We start from the raw sequence: 23,613 nt of genomic DNA on the forward strand, positions 1-23,613 counted from the left end.
CATGATTTTGCTCAAATAGGGAAGATTGGAAACTGGCCAATAGTTGACTAATTGAGTGGGGTCCAGTGATGGTTTTTTTCAACAGCGGTTTTATAACAGCCTGTTTTAGGCTGGCTGGAATCTTGCCCTCCTGTAAGGAGGCATTAACCACCACCTTAACCCACTCTGCCAAACCTCCTCTGGCTTCTTTTATCAGCCAGGATGGGCAAGGGTCTAGGATGCATGTGCTAGGCCTCACTTCTCCAAGGATCTTGCCCACGTCCTTAAGTTGAACCAATAGAAATAAATCCATCAAAACTGGACAAGCAGGTGCTCGTGTAACATCCTCAGAGACTGCTGTTAACATGACGTCAAAGTCAGAATGAATCAGAGCGACTTTGTCTGCAAAGAACCGGGCAAATGCTTCACAGCAACTGCCAAGTTGTCAGGGATCCCATTCTGAGGTGGATTTAACAGTCTTCTGACAACCTGGAACAGCTCAGCTGGACTTTGCGGATGCAATACTGGCTGCAAGAAAATATTTCTGTGCAACCTTTATTGCCACGTCATAGGTCCTTTAAAAGGTACCCAGCCGTCCTTGGGCTGATCCACTATGTTTTCGACGCCACACACACTCTAGTCTCCTCTTCTTTCACTTCATCACTGCCAGCTCCTCGTTGAACCAAGGGGCTGGTTTAGCTTGGTTACTCGAGAGGGGGCATTCTAGAGCAATCGTGTCTACTGCCCTAGTCATCTCATTCCAGAGAGGGACCAGAGCATCAACAGAGTCACCTACCGAGGAAGCAAGAAAATCCCCAAGAGCCATCAGGAATCTGCTAGGATCCATAAGTCTCCTGGGGTGGACCACTTTAATGGGCCCATCACCCCTGAAGAGGTTAGGGGGCACAGTAAGTCCAGACCTGATCAGCTCGTGGTCGGTTCATGGCAATGAGGATGAATGACTTAGCAGGAAGGGAGGCATTTAGGGAGAGCCTACTTGTGCTTAGAGAGGGGGGACGTCTTTGGAACCCCACCCACCCACTAACAACAACTACAACAACAATAATAGGGAGAAGGAGGCATTGAGGTTACTCCTGGGGAGGGGCCTCTGGCCTATCCCTTCGGAAAAAAAACATGGGGACATGGCCTTCCAGGAAGCCACACCCCCTGTCATTCTCCAAAAGGGGAAAGCAGAGAGAGAAAGAGATCCATATCCATTGATCCATCAACATATCTATATTTACACTCAGGGGCAATCGTTAGTAAACTACAATTTACATCTAGAAATGGACTGCTTCACACATGCACAATAATATGTTGCATGCTCTAGAGTTGGCACACCACACAATCTCTATATCACAACAGGCAATGGAACAACAGAAAGTACTGAATGCCCACAAATATGTTGAAATCACATGCATAAGAAAAAAATATTGTATACCCACAGGCATTATAAAATTACATATATTAGAACCCAGCTCTTTCTCTTTTCTTTCTTTACCATTTCACCACACTGGGTCACAACAACACGTGGCCAGGTAAACTAGGAATTACTAAAAAGTGATGTGAAATAACAGTCAGAAAGATTCAGCAATGCTAAGAAGTGACAATAGCTGGAAGTCTAAAATGATTCCAGATATACAAAATATAGCAAACGAGACTGTGATTTGGGAGATCAGTGCATTAATGTAAGTGAATTTACATATGCAGAACAATGAAAACATGAGATATGAGAGCCTCTAAAAGACATCGTGCTATTTTTTTCTTAGAATCCAAGTTTCTTTTGTTAGTGGCATTGAAATTAGTGTGCATCTCAGAATCAACGGCGTCTTAGAATAAAAGAAACACAGTATTAAATGCATTACTACATGAATCAATTGGGTATATGATACTCTTTCACCCCCTTGTTTGTTGATGGGTAACTAATTACTCTAAAAATAATAGGAATGGCTGTACAAAATTGTACTTATTTTAAGGGTTACTCCATACTAAGGAAGTGGGTCAATATTTGGCTTTTTAGACAAGCACTTGCTGCATAGACCAATTCCTTTGTTATGCATCCCACCTTTCTTCCACAATAAAACTCACAATAGTATTACTTGGAGGTTTCTAAGTGGTCTTTCATTCAGATGATGTCCAGACCCAAACCTGTTTATCATTAACTATGTTGTTACATCACACAAGTTCATGCAATGCATAAGATTAAGATGTCTCGGGCACTAAAAAAAATTGTCCTCTGCTTTCGTGGCATGTCCAATAAATGAACTGTTAAAATAAATTAAAAACCGTACTCCAATAAATTATTATTTTGTCATCATGACATAATGACGAATGTGTTCACTCATATGCCAGATGAAATGCCATGGGGCAAATCTGTTCTTACTAGACAGAATGACACATTGTCAGTCCTGCAGCTATTGTGTCATCCATCCATCCATGAAACAGGTCATGGCCATCACACCATATCTGACAAACTGTGGGAATGGCAGTATTGCACATGATCAGAAAGCATGTCCAAGGCATGATGATTCTGATTCATGGGAGGAATTCTTCATCAGTAACAAATATGGTGCAAAACTACATATTGGTGTCAATATAGGGCAATGCTGAGTGTTTGAATGCAAATCTTTGAAAAAGATGTAGAAGGAAAGACATGACATGCTTTCTAGCTCCCATTTTCATGTTTGCATTTTTGGGAGGGAATGTCTGTTCTCCCCATTCCTTACAACACCATCATCATTTAGTGGCTTTCCAGCTTTTGTGAGAAGATTTTCCTACTCTAAAAGGTTGAAATGTTTTTTCCTAAAGATTACTTACTGACACCAAAAGCTTTAAACTAAAACATCTTATTGTTCATCCCACATTTATGTCTCTTCGCTCTACCCATTGCTGGAATACACCTCACCTTAAAGTTTCTGACATTTAACGTGGACCAGGGCTGAAACAGGTTCCTTATCCTTGTCCAAATGGTCCCTTTCAAAAGAACACCAGAAACTTTGAGCCTCAGAACTGTGGTCCCAAACAATTAAGAGTTCCATTGAAGATACTGTGATATTTCTACATAGCCAGTCAGATCTGCAACACTTCTCCACATCAATTTGCCACACAGTCCTGTGCTAATAGCAGCACTGAATTACATTATGTCATCTTGCCATCTCGATCTTTCTGTTGCCCTTTTACATACACTGAAATAGCTGATAGACTTTTAATGACTGTGTTCACAAAGTTTTTGATGGCAGACTTGTGTAATGTTCAGTCATGCCATGCAACTATCAGCTCCCTGGTACTGGCATAGAGCACATGACCAATGGTCGAAAGGTAGGGCAAGATGCTGCAAGGACACATGAACCAGCCAGGAAGTTAATTACCCTGAGGTGTCAGAAGGTGAACTCTGGTACGTGGGAAAGAGCAGGAACTAGTGGTTTTGGATGAATTACGACATTGTAGCTAAGGCCCTATATAGATGGGCTGTAGTGCGAGACTCTTGTATTCCAAACCATAAAGATATATGGTACCTTCAGCCCCTGTGCATCTTGGTGAATGCTTTCAAGAGAGGACTAAACCCATAGCAACACAGATGGAGCAAAGGACCATAACAACTTCTGAGGATTAGCTTTCATCCCAGATTACATTCTTAATGTTTTATGCCACATTGGCAATTTGTTGCTGCTGTGAAGTTCATTTCAAAGCAAGGAGAGGAAACCCTGACCAGCAGTAGCGGAAGTGGATCTAGCCCCAAATACTATTTCACTGTTAGTAGCTCTCCTCTTTGGAACTGTGTCATTAAAAGTACAATGTCATTTTTGTCTTATTTATTGAATTTATTTTTTTTAAAAAATATTTCACACTTCTGTCACAGTTGGGGTGGTAAAGACTGATGTTGATGATGGAAAATGTGTCAGGATGTGGTTGCAGCTGTATTAGATGCTATAAATAGCTGATGACGACGATGATGATGGTGATGATGATGGAGAAAGAGGAGAACCACTTGAACTTCCAAAAGAACACTTGAAGGTTCCAACTGCCATGCATACAATGGAAAAATCCTCTTCAGATGCAGACTTTCAGCTTCCAGCCTTCAGTCTCAGAACTGGCAGATCCTGGGGTCCAAATGGAATCTAGACACTCAGAAGCAGAGAACCATGAAAGTAATTTTCAGGTGAAAGGGACTGAGGATTGGCAAGCTGGTAGTTATTTGGTGTGCCTACTTGCAATCTAAAAGCCAATTCCATTCTAGGCTGCATCAATAAGAATAGTGTCTAGATCAAGGGAAGTAATGGTGCCCCTCTCTTCTGCTTTGGTCAGACATCACCTGGAATAACCCTATCTCCAGTTCTGGCCACCACAATTCAAGAAGGATATTGACTGGAATGTGTCTAGAGAAGGGCCACCGAAATGTTCTCCTATCCCAAACCATGAGGGACAGTTTAGGGAGCTGGATATAGTTATCTTGGAAAACGTTAACAAGGGACACAACAGTTGTTTCTACTGACTTACATCTCCTCATGATATGGCCAAAATATGATAGTCTCACCTTTCTCATCTTGGCTTCTAGGGAGAGTTCAAACTAGATTTGTTCTGGGACCCATTTATTTATCTTTTGGCAGTCTATGGAAAATGTGCTACACTTACCTGTAAACGATGCAGAATACTGTCTTTGTTCAAAGACGCTGTTGAGATTTGGAACTTTGAAGTTCTGCAAGGCACAACAGAGGCCAGATGTCATGTTCTGGATGGTTCTCACCTGGTAACCAGGGCAGAATTTAATTAAACAAACATAGGATGAGCCAAGACAAGACTCACCTAAATGGAAAACTAAAACCTTGATTCTTTCAAGGGTCTGGCTAACAAAAAAGAAATATGGCACATAGCTGGGTGAACATAAATCAAGATCAAAAATCCAATTAATGCCAAGAGTACTATTAAGCCAGTACAGGAGCAAGAACAAACAGTAGCCATGTTTGCAGTCCAACAGTCAGGTACCAAGAATTTACTTAGAATAACATTCCAGAATTCAAAAGTACAAACCATAGTCAGAGTGCCAAACTCAAGCCTGATAGTCAAGGTTCAAATTGAAGTTCAAGTCCGTAAGTCACAGCCAGACAGGTAGTCCAAGATTCAGATTCAAGAGTTCAGGAAACAACATGGTCCAAGACAAATTACAGGAGTAGCAGAGTCCAAAACAGGATTGCAGAAACAAAGTTAGTGTCCAGAATTCTAACCCAGGAGTAACAGCCAAGGTCCAAGACACGAGTATGAAGATACAACATTATCTGCTTCCAAAGAACTATCTATTTCAGGCATCTTAGCTGCTGCTCATTTCATCAAGCCTGTGTAGATCATCACAGAAGTCTGTGATGCATTACTTAGGGAGGAAGGTCAGCTTGATTCCTTCCAAGCAGCTGGGCTAGATTCACCCATTCCAAACACCAAGCAGAAGCCAAGCCAGGCCAGACAAATTGCTGGCCATAACACCTGGTTGCAGATAAACCCTCAACAGAATTCACTTTATTACTCCTTTCTGAAAGTCTGGAGAATGAATGCTTCATCCCTTCTCTTTTTTTGGGCCATATGCAAATGTAAGACCTTTATCCAGTGATCATTATGAGACTTCCTTCTGTTACTGCACAATATGTTATGAGCTATTTGTATTTTTTAAGTCCATAAAGTTGGAAGCAAAGGATATATGAAGGGCATAGGCACACTAGTTACCAAGTGGATTTTCTAATTGCATTGACATGGTCCTTTTTGGTCAACAGAGTGCCTTATCTCATGGACCAGTATTTCTCAACCTGAGGGTCAGGACCCCTGGGGGGGTCATGAGGGGGTTTCAGACGGGATTCTATGTGGGAAGTTTGGCCCAATTCTATCATTGGTGGCATTCGGAATGGCTGAGAAACAATGTCATAGACCATATCTTGATAATTCATTGAGGAGGCAACAAAGATGTAATTACTTGCATCAAAGTCTAGTGTGTATAGTGTCAAGAATAAGTAGGAAATGTGAAGTAGCCCTCTTCTGTGCCACAAAAGCACAACAGGACTGTAGATAGTTATCTTCCTACACTTAGGTCTATCTCCACCAATGGGAGCCATTTACCAACTCATGCATACCATCATCTTTAATCTCATCCACCTGATTCCTCATCCCAGATGCCACGTTCCAGGTCAGGCCCTATGGAAGAGTTGGAGCAGTCAGATTTCAGAGTTCATGATTGGTCACTTTTACCACAACAGCTTCATCAACCCAACTTCTACTGCTGTTGGCCCTAAATAATTTGTGCCAATTCCATACCTTTTCATGGGTGCCCCAGCTCTTATCCACTCTACTAGTTAAAAACATACATTGTTAGGAAGATTAGGAAACAGGAATGTATTAGAATATTTTGCACAAAGGAGAACATACAGTGTGATAATTCATAGAGCCTGCAGTCCTGGCAGACAAGGGATGTATTCACGTATAAATTCCCTTTCAAGAACATTTCCTTATAAGGTTATATATTCCTGGACACTGTTCCCCCTTCCAGTCAACAATTATTTCACCCCTTCTCAGCTTACTACCTAACCAAAATGCTGGTGACCACATTCTTTCTGTGAAGCCCTTCACTCCCCGCTTTGAAGACGAGGCACACTCCTAGTATATATGTGGGTGTAGAGAGACCTCTCTCCAGTTTCATACAGAATATCACCAAAAACAATAATCACAATTGTGAATTGTTTGTGTTATCACTTCTGGTGCAGGTCTCCAGAGAAGCCTGACATGCCTTTGCATGTGTGAATAGCAAGCTTTCAGATTTTATTAGAAGGATGCTGAAATGTTTTGATGAACAGCTAGCTTGGGGTGCATTATAATTTTTCAGTGACAAATTATATAACTGTCATACTATTTCTGTTCCCGCATCCTGATGGCAACCCTCAAACCCACCAGTGGCAACCCTGTCCCTTCCATTTCCCCTCACCCTGCTTTGCAACAAAGACAAAAACAAACAAGCTTCTAAAGAGGTTGACTTGTATGCTGCACACAGTGAAGGATGCCTGGAGTACCCTGCGGAGAAGAGATACAAGTTCTGTCATGCCACGATGCTTGATGTTCTGAAAGTTTTGACAGCAGATGCCTCATCTAGGCAGGTAAGCGGAGGATAATTGACGGGGTGCAACTGAATGGTTCTACATCTTGACAAACCATAGCACAGCGCCAGTTGGTCAATGTAATAACATTCCTGGGAACAGACAGCAGTGTGAGGCAGAGCAATTTCCAGTGATAGGGCACGTTGTGGGGCATCTGTGCTCAGAAAAAGGAGTTTTACCTGAGAAAAATGTAGTAGGGCTGTAGAGGATCAGCCACCCTAAATTACATTGGAAGTCAACCTCACACTGCTCAAGTTTTCAGTCATGGGGGATGGGTTCATAGGTGTGGGCAGAGGCGGCCCTAGGTAATTTTCAACGGTAAGCAAACAGTATTTTGGCACCCCCCCCCCCCCCCCCAACCAATCACTGATATATATTTTCTGTTCGTCGTGGGAGTTTTGTGTGCCATATTTGGTTCAATTCCATCATTGGTGGAGTTCAGAATGCTCTTTGATTGTAGGTGAACTATACATCCCAGTAACTACAACTCGCATATGTCAAGGTCTATTTTCCCCCAAGAGCACCTCAAGAGAGCCCCTGGGCAAAATCTACTATACTGCAAATGCTTACTTTGCGTAATGGGTTGAGCAGCCCCTGGGTGTGGGGATTGAGGGATAAGAAATGTTAAGGTATAATTAACTGTACAGCCAATTCTGTTTTTTCATATGTTTAAAGAGCACTGACTGTACACCATTTTGTAAACCTTTTGCATATTTTTCTTCTTTTTTCTTTTTTTATCTGTTTTATTTCTTATATACACATAAAACAATTAAAAACATTTAAGTCTGCAGTCCTCAATAAGGAACAGTCAAATTCGACAGTCTTCCACCAGCTCAAAGCATTAAAAATAGAGGGAGGAGCTCACAGGGCATTAGAAGAGACCTGTAAACCCCTATATCAATCATTCTCAACCTTCCTAATGCTGCGACCCCATAATACAGCTCCTCGTGTTGTGATGAACCCTAACCAAAAATTATTTTCATTGCTACTTCGTAACTGTAACTTTGCTACTGTTATGAATCGTAATGTAAATATTTGATATGCAGGATGTATTTTCATTCACTGGACCAAATTTGGCACAAATACCCGATACGTCCGAATATGAACGCTGGTGGGGTGGGGGGGGGGTTGATTTTATCATTTGGGAGTTGTAGTTGCTGGAATTTATAGTTAACCTACAATCAAAGAGCATTCTGAACTCCACCAATGATGGAATTGAACCAAACTTAGCACACAGAACTCCCATGACCAAGGGTTTGCTGAGCATTGAACTTGAATTTGGGAGTTGTAGTTCACCTACATCCAGAGAGCACTGTGGACTCAAAAAAAGATGGATCTGGACCAAACTTTTGTAATCTGCCTTGGGTCCCACTCTGGGAGAAAGGCAGTATATTAATTCAAGCAAGCAAGCACAGTATGACCTTTGCCAAATTAAAAAAAAAAGCAAAATCCTCAAACACATGGATTAAGGTTTGAGTTTTGTTATCCAAACCTTAATCCATGGTGCAATGGGTTAAACTGTTGTGCTGCTGAACTGCTGACCTGAAGGTTGGTAGTTCAAATCCGTGAGATGGGGTGAGCTCCCATCTGTCAGCTCCAGTTCCTGCCAACCTAGCCGTGAGTAGATAAATAGGTACCACTTCAGCAGGAAAAGGCGAAGAGGCGCTCCAAGCAGTCTTGGCAGCCACACAACCAGGAGGTGACAACACAGGATCCTCGGCTTGAAAATAGAGAAATTACCTCCCCAGAACAAGAGTTGAGGACCGTCTCCAGGAGCCGGAAATGAAAGGAGAAGCCTTTGCTTTTGTTTGTGTTTGTCTCTCTCATTGTATATTATTGTAAAGGCATTGAATGTTGTATATGTATGTAATTGCTGTAATCCACTCAGTCCCCTAGCTGAGAAGGGTGGAATATAAATAAAGTGTATTATTATTGTTATTATTATTATTATTATTATTATTATTATTATTAAATGGTTTTCGCATCCCCCAAATGAATGCATTCACAATCTTTCAAATGTTTGTTTTTGGTGTATGCTTTATTAGAACTCTGGTCAGCTCAGTGCAGATTTTCACAGTTAAGATGTACTGCATGTAATAAAGGTGTTGGTTGCAGCACGGTAGCAATGTGTTAGTGCTTAAGTACGAAGACAAATATGCAAAAGCAAAACAGAAGACATAGCTTCTTGCTGTCCCTATCAGAGGACCAGAATGCCAAAGAGCCCTTTCACATCCTTATAATACAAAGATTTCCACCTTCAACTTATTTGGCCACTTGGATACTTGGATAAATAACTAAAGCATTCTGGAAGAGAATTTAGAACAACCCTCTCTAACTTGAAAATTCCCACATCCAATAGGAAGAAACCACAGCAGATAGAGGAGACTCATAGTACTATAACTTGGCACAGGAATAGTTAAGCCTCATACCTATGCTATGGGTAAAAGTAGGCACGCGGGGCACTGTTTACCATGACAAATAAGAGCAGTACCAGTGGCGTAACAGCAGTACTACACAGGAAACAGTGGCCAGGCAAGCTTTACATGCAATGAGCATGAGCTCATCATGCTGGGAGAGCCGGTTGCACGGCTTCACACTTGCCACAGACATGAAAACCATCAACGCCATCTCCTTCCTAATGCACTTGTGACTCCTGAGTTTGACCACTTTAGGCTTCCGAACTAGCACACGTCACAGCATTTCTCCAATACAGTTTTCTCAGTCCATTCAGCTCAGATTGTTATTATACAGCGCCACAGAGTCAAAGGGAGCTGCAATTAGACTCATAGAGTTGGAAAAGACATCAAGGGTCATCCAGTCCAACCTCCTCCTGCCAGGCAGGAACAAGATTTATCCACAAAGCACTAACTTATCTTCTCTTATATCGTTCCTTATTAGTAACAAGCCTTACTTTGAATATACTTGCGTTTGCTGCCTTAACCTGGCAGTTTCTTCCCCCACACCGCCACTTCCAGTACGCTGAAGATTGCAGAAAGTTGACCATTTCCACCTTGGCAGTCACCTTTCCACAAAAGTTGCCATTGACACTGAAATACAACACTGCCTGAGCTCTGTGAGTGCAGCATTCTTCTGAATGAAGCAGAGAGTGTTTGAGAATCGGGACATCCATTGGGATACCAAGGTGAGTTGTTTATAAAGCTATTATCCTCCCAACCCTGGTATACACCTGCAAAACGTGGACTGTCTACAGACATCACACTGAAATCCTGCAATTTCCTTGGGAAGACAGGTGGACAAATGTCAGCATGCTGGAAGAAGCAAAAACCACCAGCACTGAAGTGATGCTCCTATATCAACTCCCTTGAACTGGCCACGTTGTCCGAATGTCCGATCACTGTTACTCCCAACTCAAGAATGGAAAACAGAAAGCTGATGGACAGGAAAAGAGATTTAAAGATGGACCTAAAGCTAACTTTAAAAACTGTGGCATAAACACCAGGAACTGGGAAGCCTTAGTCCTTGAGCGCTCTAACTGGAGGTCAGCTGTGACCAGCAATGCTGTGGAATTTGAAGAGGCACAAATTGAGGGCGAATGGGAGAAACGTGCCAAGAGGAAGAAGGTGCATCAAGCCAACCCTGACCAGGACTGCCTTCCACCTGGAAACCAACGTCCTCACTGTGGAAGAACATGCAGGTCAAGAATAGGGCTCCACAATTACCTACGTATCCATTGCCAAGAGACTACACTTGGAAGGCCATCATACTCGGAGAGCGAGGGATCACCTAAGTAAGTACGTTGAAGATCATTAAAGTTTGGAAAGGGTTTCTCTTTAGGGCTACATCAGAACCCCCCAGCAAATTGGCCAGGACTTGTATTCTATCCCTGCCCACTAAAGCTCTGACAATAACTAGAGCTACAAATAGGTCTTAAACAGATATAGTCCCAAAAGAAACTTTTGCAAGCTGTTGTTGCTTGGACAATGAGCCAGAGCTTAAAAAGAAAACAAGACACACGGAGATGCTGGCTTGGATAGATCTACCCCATCTCTCCTATTTTAGCACGGAATCCTCTAAATGGGTTAGACTCCCAGTCCCATCATCCTCACTGCGAGAACTTGGGACATTCAATCTGAAAATTAATTTAATAGCTTTAATGATTAGAAATAAGAAACTTCATGAATTGCCACAAACAAAGAATAATTTAAATGATTTAATTATTTACATTACAAACATTTGCAGAGAATGCCATGGAAGATGTCGTTGTTGATTTTGAAAGATCACGCATTGTTCTTGGTTTCTTCAAAAGGGCTTCTTTGGTGCTTTCAAAGCTATCTGCCTCAAATCTTGATCCCGCCCTCCCAACATGGACTACAATGCCTATAATGATTGTTGCCTGGGAATGGTGGGAGTACCATTCGTGGGGGAATTGCCAGGTTGGTGAAATCTGTCCCATGGCATAGGATCTCATTCGATATCCTCTTCAGTGCAATTTGCCACTCATCTGCCTCTCTCTCTTTTTCTCCCACTCCCACCAACATGTAATACTTCACACACTCTTCCAATGCCTTGTTTGTTAAAGATGAGTTGATGGATTTCAATGCAAAGACACCAATCCACTGCAAGGACAGGAATACGTGGATAGCCACAAAAGATCAGTCACTGAATCAAGGGTAGAGAACTGCTAATCAGAAAATGTCTGAGACCCCTCTGAGCATATGCAGGACATTTCCCTGTACAATTACGTCTATTATTTCTTCCTCGTTCTTTATCAAGAAATGCGTGCTGCAAAGATCTATTGTAGAACATATGTTTTCCATGCAGTAGCCAGGGATTCTGAATTCAATCCATAGTACAGCATCTCTAGTTGAAAACGTTGCATATCTAACGACTTCATCATTCACTACTCCCCTCTTACAAGCATTGATTTTCTTTAAATCTCTTGTCCTTGGATTATGAAACTAGGGGCCCATCCAGACAGTACCTTTATCCCAGGAGCTTCCACAGAAAACAGGGAGGGTGGCCAAATGCCATTCCTTGTAAACACGGAAGCAATTGCTACAAAAGGCAAAAAAGCGAGATTTCCAGGTGTGGGAATATTGCAGTTTTGAACCGAATATGCAGATCTTCGCATGTCTGTATGTCCCTGCAATCGGAAATCACGGGATTTCTAATCTGAGTTTGTTCCTGGGTTTTAGAAGTTTGTTCCTGATTTGTATGTTCCTAAAAAGAAGGTGACACTTGAGTAGAAAGCAAAAATGTTGTTTGTGTGCTAGAAACTTCATGAAACATGTGGAGGGCACATTTTCTCTGGCCAGGACAAAGTTGTGGCCCCTTAGTCAATGTTGTACATCTTTTTACAAGAAGAGCTATCAGGAACAGCCATGTATAACCCAGGAACAGCACCCTGTTGTTTGATGCCACAAGTACACAACCAAATCTGTCTGAACAGATGGCCAGGCAGCTAGGCTCTAAAATGTGCCAATAATGACCATGTTCTGTTCCTAGCTTGAAAGTGTGTGCACCTGTTTCATTGTGCAGTGCTGACTTGGGTAGAAGTAGTCCTACCCCATTAAGTTTGTTTGTGTGGTAGATCCTTCATGAAATGTCTGGAGGGCACACTTTCTTTGGTCAAGCCAAAGAATGGAACTTTTGCAGAGATCCACATATCCGTATCTCACAGGTTTTAAAGAAAACTGCAAAGGTTTCCAGTGGAAGTCCCATGGCAGCCATCTTGGTAGCCTCTAAGTCTCGCAACAAAGCATCAAGTCTGGACAATGGAGGCAGAAATCCTGGGACCTCTTCTGAAGGCTCTGGATTTTTGCCCCTGTTTAAAACCCACGATTTAGTGCTGTCTCAAAGTGCCCTAAATGATACCAGCACTCAGTCCTTTTGAGTGAATGAATCCAGGCATCAAAACCTGGACTACCTGAAGTGTGCAAAGAAAGGAATATACCTTGGGTACTTAAGAATTCATCTGTTGGCTCATCTGGGGAAAATCGGCTTATTTACGGTGGATGGAGCAATCCTATCCTACCTGCCTGGGTGTAAATCCCACTTAAATGAACCTAAGACTTACGGTGCATGTGCACTATAGAATTAATGCAGTTTGAGACCACTTTAACTGCCATGGCACAATGCTATGAAATTATGGGAGTTGTAGTTTTATAAGGTCCTGACTGCCCAGCCATGTGGAACATTGTTCTTGCCCCTGTTCTTCATCATAGCTCACTAGAGGGAAAACCCAGAATTGCTTGTGTAAATATAAGCTTGAAACATGGATTTTGATATTTCTGATGCTTCTGTTTGTCATATTCCTCTTTCCCCTGGGTTAGGGAATTATCACTGTCTCCCAGGAGCTCCATGTAGTCATGCCAGCCACATGACCTAGGAGGTGTCTATGGACAATGCCGGCTTAGAAATATAGATGAGGACCACCCAGCAGAGTCGGACTCAACTAGACTTAATGTCAAGGGAAAGCCTTTGCCTTTGCCCAGGAGTCATAAGAGCAGAGACAGTAACAGGTCTATATTTTGCTCCAGCTCTGTGCCCAAAGTGAAACGAGTAACCCCTTGAAATATCTCGGCAGCCGAGTGAGAAGAGAGAGAAACAGCAAGACACCCACAGATTCTACTGCTGAAGTCCATCAACGTTAAAGAAAGCTAAGAGAAACCAAATAGGGAAAAAAGATAAAACAAGATAAAAAAAATAAAACAAAGCCACAATTAATTTCTCATGGAGAATCTTATGTTCCTTTGTGTCATCTGTTTAACAATGTTGTAGTCCGGATTTTTTTATTTATTTTCACGTGTTTGTGTCCACTTCTCTTCTTGCATCCCTGAATCACTTCAGAGTCCTCTGGTCCATACGATGCTATTTGTCATAATGGTTTATGAGCCAAAATGACTGTCCAGAAGCTGGCCAACAGGAGGTTTATGATGAGTCTTTGCAATGAATGAGACCAGAAGGGGTTGGGAGAGGAAGAGGTGCAGGAACAGACCTCAATCTTCGACTGGCTTTCATCATGCTTGGCGTGTTGCCTGGTTCTCGTGCTTTCGGCTGGTGCAGGGGCATCAGCCTGCATGTCACCACACACCAACCAGTCTCTGGCAATCGACTGCGGGTAACCTGGCTCAGCCTCCAAGTTGCTGTCCATGACTTTCCAGTATTCCTTCCCCTTGAAGAAGTAGGTTGCCCCTGAGAAAGGAAGCCAAGGGTGAAGGTGAATTAATCTGGACATCTTTTTCCCCCGCCCAGTCTAGTATTTTGCTCTCTTAATAGTCAACCAGTTGCCTATGAGAAGCCAACAACAACAAAGCACAATAGCACCATCTCTTGGAAATACCAAACTCACAGCTCAAAGCAGAATTCATTTTTGATTAATTGCTTCAGCAACAAGTGACTTTTAAAAAAAAGGATAAGGTGGAATAGAGTTATATTTTTTTCTCATAATGGCCCTAGTCATAAATCACTTTTCAGTGGAACAGATGACTTTGGCTGAGCAATTTTTTTAATGTCAGAAACAACTTGAGAAACTGCAAGTCACTTCTGCTGTGAGATAACTGGCCATCTACAAGGACATTGCCCAGGGGAAGCCCAGATGTTTTGATGTTTTACTATCCTTGTGGGATGCTTTTCTCATGTTCCCGCATGGGGAGCTGGTGCTGACAGAGGGAGCTCAACTTGCTCTTCCTGGATTTGAACTGCTGACCTATCAGTCAGCAATCCTGCTGGTACAAGGGTTTAACCCACTGCACCACCGAGGGCTCAGGCTAAGCAATGGGAAAGGGAGAAGAAAGGATGACATGGGTGTCTGCCTTGAGCTATACCTGGAAATGACTACATTGTTATGTGTTTTGCAGATAGCTAAGAATATCCACACTTGGATATCTAAACCGATGACTTTTAAAGCTATTCAAAAGGCATCTAGGGATATTTTTGACACATATGGATGGATCTTTCTTTTTTGCCATTTCCTTATCAGTCATAAGCCTCCTTTAAAAAACCCTGTGAAAATGTAGCAAGGTGTCACAACTTCTTTGAAATCATGACATAAAAGTCAACATGGGACATACAACTATTCTATCTATATACTATATAGAAACATACAAGATTTGCTGAGTTTCGTGAGAAGAAAGCAAGTGCCACAAAGGCACTCGAAGATTTAGATCAAGTGAAAATAGAGAGAGAGAGATATCTATGACATGCAGTAGACTCGATGACAAATGCTAAAATTTTTTTACAAAAGAAACAGATTTGACTTACGTAGATAAACCACTAGTTGCAAGAAAATGCAACATTACGGAACAGAGGGGAGGAAGACAAAGGGACAAAGACTTACGGTGAAGGAGAAGAAAAGAAAAAATGGATAACGAACGTTTTTGGAATGAGGGAATTATTGTTATTTATTATTATTATTATTATTATTATTATTATTATTATTATTATTTACTTTTCTCCCACAAATGGGACTCAGCGGCTAGCAGATAAAAAAGGACAACTTGTCACAGATGCAGGTGAAATGTCAGGAGAGAATGCTTCTAGAGCATGGCCATACAGCCTGAAAAACCTACAACAACCCAGTGATTATGGCCATGAAAGCCTTCGACAATGCAAAAAAACCCATCATCCCACCCAACATATGACCCATAAATCCAGACATTGCAAAACCACAAGTTACGTAAATATAAATAGACATAAAATAATCACATATATCATAATTATTAAAATTCCTGCGCCTCAGGCCACTGAGGTTGTCCTAACATTAAAACATTAAACATTAAACTAAGCGACTCAGAGCCATGTGAATCTTATCTGGCTGAGATAGCTGCTATTGTGTATTGTCAGGGAAGGCCTGCTTCCATAAAAAAGGTTACCTGGGAGCGGAAGGCCAGTAGCAAGGGGACTGAATATACCTCTTTGGGGAGAGAGTTTCAGAGCAGTGGGGCCATCATCGAAAAGGCCCTCTCTCTCGTTCCCACCAACCGTACTTGTGACGGTGGTGGGACTGAGAGGAGGGCCTCTCCTGATGATTTCAGGGCTCATGTGAGATGGTAGGAGGAGATGCGGTCCCTCAAATAGGAAGTGGATAAATTGGTTATGATGAATGTGGAGGAAATAGAGAACTTTGTAAAATAATGGGAATTAAATCTGAATTTTGTGAGAAGAAGAAAAAAAGGAAAAAGTTCTTAGAACAGGCTTCACAAGTTGATCCTTGTTTTCTAGAATCTTTGCTTGGAATATTTAGATGATGATGGTTGTGCTAGAAAGAAGAATGAGAGAATGTTTTACTGGGAAGACAAGACAGGGTTGAACTAATTAATTTTATTATTACGGTCACAGACCAGAAGTTTAAAACATTAAAATCAGAGGGTTTTTAAAAACAACATCATCATTAAAACCAGAAACTCAAAACGTTAAAAGAAGGGACAGGGTTGTATATGAATGTCTTCAGCTCAAAGGATGGGCGGTCACTGCAACAGGATGGGTGGGCGGAGTGAATAGTAAAATAGGGACCAATTGTTGTAGGCACTGTTCAGAAGTGTATGTGTTTATGTATACATATCTGTGTAGTTTTGGAGGAGAGGGGAAGGGGGAGGGGGGGAAGTAATCATATCAATATATTGCATCTGATTTTGATCAAAAATGTAATCTCTGGAATACAATTTTAGAAATAAAACTTCTGAATGGAAAAGATCTGGTTCTCTTAGACCTCTCAGCAGCTTTCGATACCATTGACCTTGGTATCCTTCGGGAGCACCTTGTGGGAATGGGACTAGGAGACACTGTGTTACAGTGGTTCTGGTCCTTCCTAGAGGGTAAGGTCCAGAAGATGGAACTAGGAAACTCCTGCTCAACCCCACAGCCTTTCACAGGGTTCAATTCTGTCCCCAATGTTGTTTACAATGTTGTACTGTTTTGTGTTTTACTGTTACTGCTCTAATGTTTTTTGGTTTGCTTATGAGTTATATAATGTATTGTTGTGCTGTTGTTTTATTGAGGGCCTTGGCCTTTGTAAGCCGCATCGAGTCCTTCGGGAGATGTTAGCGGGTTACAAATAAAGTTAATAAATAAATAAATAAATAATAAATTTAACATCTACATGAAATGGTTGGGAGAGATCATCCGGAGCTTTGGAGTTTGATGCCACTCTGCCCCTGAACCAGTGTCTGTCAACTGTGATGGACTGGATGAGGATGAACAAATTGAAATTGAACCCAGACAAGACAGAGGTACTGCTGGTCAGTCACTGAGCTGGCCAAGGTATTGGGCTGCAACCTGTGCTGGATGGAGTCACACTCCCACTGAAGGCGCAGGTTCGCAGTCCGGAGGTCCTCCTGGGCTCAGTGCTGTCCCTGGAGTCTCAGGTGTTGGCTGGAAGGCCTTTGCACAGTTAAAGCTTGTGCTCCAGCTGCGCCCATACCTTGAGAAGCCCCGATCTGGCCATCGTGATACCCTCGTTAGTCACATCTAGATTAGACTACTGTAACGTGCTCTATGTGGGGGTGCTCCAGAAGAGTGTTCGGAAACTGCAACTGGTATAAAGTTCAGAAGATAAGACTGCTCATGGGAGCGAGATACAGGGGAAAAACTACCCCACTCCTGGAGCAGCTACACTGATTGACAGTTTGTTTCCGGGCGCAATTCAAGGTGATAGCTTTAGCTTATGAAGTCCAAATTAGTTCAGGCCGAGCCTACTTGAGGGACTGCATCTCTTTCTATAACCCTGCATGAGACCTGAGATCATCGGGATAGGCCCTCCTCTAAGTACCACCACTGTCACAAGTACAGTTGATGTGAACGAGAGAGAGGGCCTTTTCAGTGGTGGCCCTGTGGCTCTGGAACTCCCAAAAAAGTATCATCAGCCCCCTCCTTATTGGCCTTCCACTCCCAAGTGAAAACTTTTTTTTATGGAAGCAGGCCTTCCCAGATGACATACAATAAAAACCAGCTCAGCCACACAAGACTCATATGGCTAAAGTCTTGAAGCTTTGAGTTGTTTAGTTTAATGTTTAATGTTTTAACTTGTTAGGATAGCCTCAGTGGCCCGAGCCATAGGGTTTTCAATGATAATGTTATCTGTGATTGTTTTATGGTTATTTATATTTATGTAACTGTGTTTTATCCAATGTCTGGATTTATTGTTTACATGTTGGGTGGGTGGGATGACTGGATGGATGGGATGATTGTTTTCGGATTATGTAGCTGTCTTATTATCATTGTTTGCCACTTTGAGTCCCAAATGTGGGAGAAAAGTAAAATAATAATAATAATGACAACAACACGACTTTTCTTTGAAACAAGGGGTGAGACGGGTGGAATACCTGACACAAAGCAACATTTAGAATAGCAAGTTACTTTTAAGACACAGCAATGAATTATTTTTCCAAATACCACAATCAGTGACAAGAAAGACTTTGTTTTTCAAGGCTCCTTTAAAAAAGAATAAGGCTGTTGTGGGTGTCACCAATTCCTGTCTCATTTTATAGTATTTCAAACACAAGACAGCTGTCCATTTTATATTTAAATTGGCACTTTGTGTTCCTCAGCATCTCAGCTTTCTCAAACACCCAACTCACCATCAGACCATCGAGTGGCATCATCCAACCTGTTGGGGATCCCCTGCCACAAAGTGGTCTCTAGTGGATAGCCAGGCTCCATCCTTTGCTCGTACTCATTGTAGCACCAGTAGAGATTGTCTTTAAAGAAGTATGTCTTGTCATTCAGTGCCCAGGAGAAGGCAGCATCAATTCCTCCCAGCGGCAAGCCAAAATCTGAGATGAGTCGAGGATAACCCTCTTCCACATTGTTGTCTTTGAACAACCAGTATTTGTCTCCTGGAGAGAAGACCAAGGCAGTTAGTATCTCCCATAAAGCAAGATTACACCACCAGTAGCAACTACAGTAGAGTCTTGCTTATCCGACATAAACAGGCCAGCAGAACGTCAGATAAACTAAAATGTTGGATAATACGGAGTCTCCTACTGTTACCCATTCAACGTGGCACCAGACACCTAGAATACTAACAACAGGGACTCAAAGGGTTAAGGCAAGGCAACGCCTCGGGGCTAGAATAGCCCACCAGGAAGTGCCCAGATGAGCAAAAAGAGTGCGGAAATCACAGAGGGAAGGAGGGAGGATGCTTCTGCTTCCAGTCCTGCCTCTTTTCCCCCTTTCCTTCCTCCTCTTCCTCCTCGTCTTGCCTTTTTCACTTATTGGGAATGCAGAGCGAGTTGGGGAACACTCCTTTAATTGAAGGGGAAATGCTGGAGGAAAGGGTGGACGTCGGATAAGAGTGTTGGATAAGATGGAATGTTAGATAAGCGGAGGTTGGATAAGTGAGACTTTACTGTAATGGCTTCCAAGTTGGGTGTGTGTGTGTGTGATGAATCCATTTTGGCTTTCATTCCAGACATTCCAGACATTAAAGAGGGACATAGGATTCAGTACCTCGCACCACTTCTTCACAAGGATTCACTGAACCCCTGACATGTGAGCCATCCACTGCAACTGGGTATGCCTTTTCTTTCTGCCATGTCAGTTGTTGATTTTTAAATCCCACACTTTGGGGGGCAAAAATGACTTTTGAGCCACAAGGAGTGGCAGGTAAGACATAAAATAATAATAACAATTACAATAATAATAATATCCCCACAACAAATCCACAGCTTGTTGAGGAAACTGTTTTCACAAGGATGTGTGCCTCTCTAAATCTTGAGAGAACCACAGAATCATAGTTGGAAAAAATTGCATGGGCAATCCAGACCGATCTCCTTCTGCCAAGCAGGAAAAGCACAATCAAAGCACCCCTGGCAGATGGCCATCCAGCCTTTGTTTAAAAGCCTCCAAAGAAGGAGACTCCACCGGTTATCCCAGGAGCGTCCGTGTTTAAAAACACGGATGTTCCCGGGGGCCCATCTACACACCCCAGAAAGCACGTGCTTTCTGGGGTTGGTGTCTGGATGTTCTTCTGGGACTTCCCGGGAGATCACTTGGACACTCTACTACCCTTCCCAAATGCCCTAAAAAGCCCTTTTTTAAAAAAGTACTTACCCGGCCTCCATTGGGGGGGGGGGGGTCAGGAGCGATTTTACTCCTAATTTAGCCTGGAAAACCGTGGGAATACTGTCTGGATTGCAGTCCAGACACCAGACGTAGTGGATTTAAACTCACTATCAAATTATTTGCCACAAACCTGTGTTTTCCTGGTTTGTGGCATATTAATTCAGGTTTGTCCAGAACGTCATCTGAACACACACCCCTTTTTATTGCGGGAGTTTCCACAACAAAGTGGCTGTCTGAATGCGTCCTCAGAGTATCAGTCCACAGTATGGCCAAATTCGTATCATTCAGGCAAAAGGGAGAGGTATCACAAAATGTGGGAGAGCTCCATGGTTTGAAGAAGTCTATAGGTCTTTTGGGGGGGGGGGTGGCATGAGGAGAGAACCTCTAATATTTTATTGTTTTATCAGTGGCTTGATTTTCTTGTATGCTGTGATTTTAAACATCACAAATGAAAACTGTTTTGGTTTTTTAAAGAATGAAATGCCATATAGAAATGCAAAGCAAATAAGTTAAACAGACTGATGAAAACTGAATGTGCTCAGTGAGCATGGGATTCTGTCTGACCCATAGCTTAGAAAGTTGCTTTTAAAAACTACAATCCCCAGAGGGCATTGGGATGCATAACAGGTCAAAAAAATGGGAGTGAAAATGGAAGGAATAATATTGAATGTGAATGCCACAATAGTCCTCCCAACCCTGCTATACGCCTGCAAAACGTAGACTGTCTACAGACGTAATATGCAACTCCCGGAATGATTCCATCAGCGCTGCCTCCGAAAAATCCTGCAAATCTCTTGGGAAGACAGACAGACAGACAAATGTCAGCGTGCTGGAAGAAGCCAAGACCACCAGCACTGAAGCGATGGTCCTCCGCCATCAACTCCACTGGACTGGCCATGTTGTCCAAATGCCCAATTACCATCTCCCAAAGCAGTTACTCTACTCCAAACTAAAGAATGGAAAAAGGAATGTTGGTGGACAGGAAAAGAGATTGAAAGATGGGCTTAAAGCCAACCTCAAAAACTGTGGCATAGACACTGAGAATGGGGAAGTCCTGGCCCTTTAGCGCTCTAACTGGAGGTCAGCTGTGACCAGCAGTGCTGTTGAATTTGAAGAGGCATGAATGGAGGGTGAAAGAGAGAAACATGCCAAGAGAAAGGCACATCAAGCTAACCCTGACCGGGACCACCTTCCACCTGGAAACCAATGTCCTCACTGTGGGAGAACATGTGGATCAAGAATAGGGCTCCACAGCCACCTATGGACCCACTGCCAAGACACTACATCTTGAAGACCATCATCCTCAATCTACGAGGGATCGCCTAAGTAAGTAGGTCTGGTGCAACCTGTTTTGAAATTGGCAATACTCTTTGTCCGTCTGTCAAAAAGCTTTTGTATTTCCTTATTAAAAATGTTTTAGGTCAAGCTGTGAGTCACAAATGCACCACTGTCTTCTCCTCTTCATCAGACATAAATCTTTGTTCTTGTAGGGTTTCTTTCAGGGGGCCAAACTGGCTCACTAAAGAGCTGAAGCCTAAAATTCAGACAAAAGGCAGCAAACTGTTAGTCAAGGGTGTTGAGCTGTTGCATGAGAATGCACATCTGCACATGACTGCCCATACTGTCAACACTCTTCATTTTGAAGAGTTTTGATTTTGCCCCATTGAACCATCACCTCTTTGGACTCCTGAAATACATCCCACGAGGATGAAGATTCTTATCTGATGAAGAGGAGAAGACAGCAGTACATTTGTGGCTCACAGCTTAGCTTAAAATAGGTTTTAATAAGAGAACACAATAACTTGGTGAGAGATTGACAGAGTGTATTGAAAAGCAGGGAGATTGTGTGGTGAAATAATGTATTTTTGCCCTTTCCCAAAAGCCGATTAAAAGAAATTCTACAGCCAGAGAGGTGGGTAACAAATTATCATCATCGTCGTCGTCGTCATCACCATCATCATTATTCCCCCTTCATTTTGCCCTAATATCAAGACATGCCCATTTCAAACAGTTTCACTGCAATAGAAGAACAGTGAACTTTGGAAAGACAAACAGAGGGCCATCGGTTGCGGCAGATGTTTTCCCTACCTTTGAAGAATACAATCTTATGATCATGGATCCTTTCATACACGGCATCCACACTGTCTAAATTTAGAGGCAATCCCCGCCAGAAACGATGGATCTGAGCTGGCTGGAGGGAGACCAGGTGCTTATTGCGAGTCAGTCTCCAGAAGTATTTCCCTAGGAGGAGAATGTCAGTCAGAAGGAGAAACAGCATTGTTTAGATCACATGTGTCAAATGCAAGGCCCGCAGGACTAATCTGGCTCGCCAGAACACAACACATATAGGGAAAACAAAATGCAATATAAATGTAGAGCTTAGAATAAATTTATTCCATCTTCATTCAAAAGTACCAAGATGTACTGATATATAGTATAAACTACCGTATTTCATTGCACAATAGTCACACTTTTTCCCTTTTTTCAATGAAAAAAGAGGGTGTTGTAGATCAGCCACCAGAGGCGGATGACTTAACTGATGATTTAGAGGATTGTGAGCACAAAGTGATGGGCTCTCAAATCTGGGAAATTCGGGTCTGGGAAATGATGGTACTCTCTGTGAGAAAACTGGCTCAGAAAGTGCAGGGCCTCAAGGGCATTCAGGGGAGTCAGAAGTAGCAACAGCAGATAAGGAATTGAGTGAAGCACTGAGTGATAAGGAGAGTTCCCATGAGAACCCACGTGTAGCTACAGAGATCAACAAAAGTCATTCAGGGAGATAATGTGGGAAAGTTGTGAAAGAAATTAACGGAAACAGAATGATTTCATGGGTGTTTATTAAAAAACAAGTTGTTTACCTTAAGGGCAGTTCAGACAACGCTGTGTTAGAGTGAGAAGTTAAGCCTGAGTTCTCTACTTCCTGGTTCAAGTCAAGTTTTGATTTTGGATTTAATATATCCTGGAAGTTTTCTATGTTCCTGTTCATATACTCCTGTTCAAGTTTCACTGGTTATACCTTCTTGATTGTGGACTTATGCTGGATCTGTGATTTCTGGCTGTTCCTGGACTTTGCCACCTCTGGAACTTTATGACACATTTGGATAATTGTTTGCTTATCACCTGTTGCTAACCCTTTTTGGATTATATATCTTCCTTTCTTATTCCTGATTTTATATACTTTTTATATGTTTTTACAATAAACTGTTTGCTTAGATTCCTGGACTCTTGTTTGGTGCAGTGGTCATAGGTGTTTCCAGGTCTGAAGTGCAACAGAGGGTGTGACTATTACATGAGGAAAAATTTCTGCAACTATGGGGCTACCCTTGACTGCCAATTCAGAAAAACCCTGCTAAGCTGCCTATGCCCCTGCTAGCAAGAGCTATGAGACCTCCCTCATTTGCATAAAAGGAAATAGCATAAAAATCTCACCTGTGAACTACAGGTGCAGCTATTATATGAGGCATCTTAAAATATTAAAACTGGG

The 23,613-nt window shown here is 42.3% G+C and overlaps 1 protein-coding gene across 1 annotated transcript in view; it reads right to left on the reverse strand.

Moving 5' to 3' along the window:
• Nucleotides 1-11,247: 11,247 nt before the first annotated feature.
• The window catches only part of MMP17 (matrix metallopeptidase 17), an 89,847-nt gene continuing 77,481 nt past the window's right edge, over nucleotides 11,248-23,613 (reverse strand). The window contains exons 8-10 of the mRNA XM_060785638.2: nucleotides 22,218-22,370; nucleotides 18,644-18,901; nucleotides 11,248-14,261 (exon numbers count right to left, since the gene is read on the reverse strand). Of these exons, the coding sequence (XP_060641621.2) occupies nucleotides 13,945-14,261; nucleotides 18,644-18,901; nucleotides 22,218-22,370 (728 nt within the window). The 3' untranslated portion in view covers nucleotides 11,248-13,944. The remainder of the gene's footprint in view (nucleotides 14,262-18,643; nucleotides 18,902-22,217; nucleotides 22,371-23,613) is intronic.

The sequence above is a fragment of the Anolis sagrei genome, chromosome X (genome assembly GCF_037176765.1).
Source record: "Anolis sagrei isolate rAnoSag1 chromosome X, rAnoSag1.mat, whole genome shotgun sequence".
NCBI lineage: Eukaryota > Metazoa > Chordata > Lepidosauria > Squamata > Dactyloidae > Anolis > Anolis sagrei.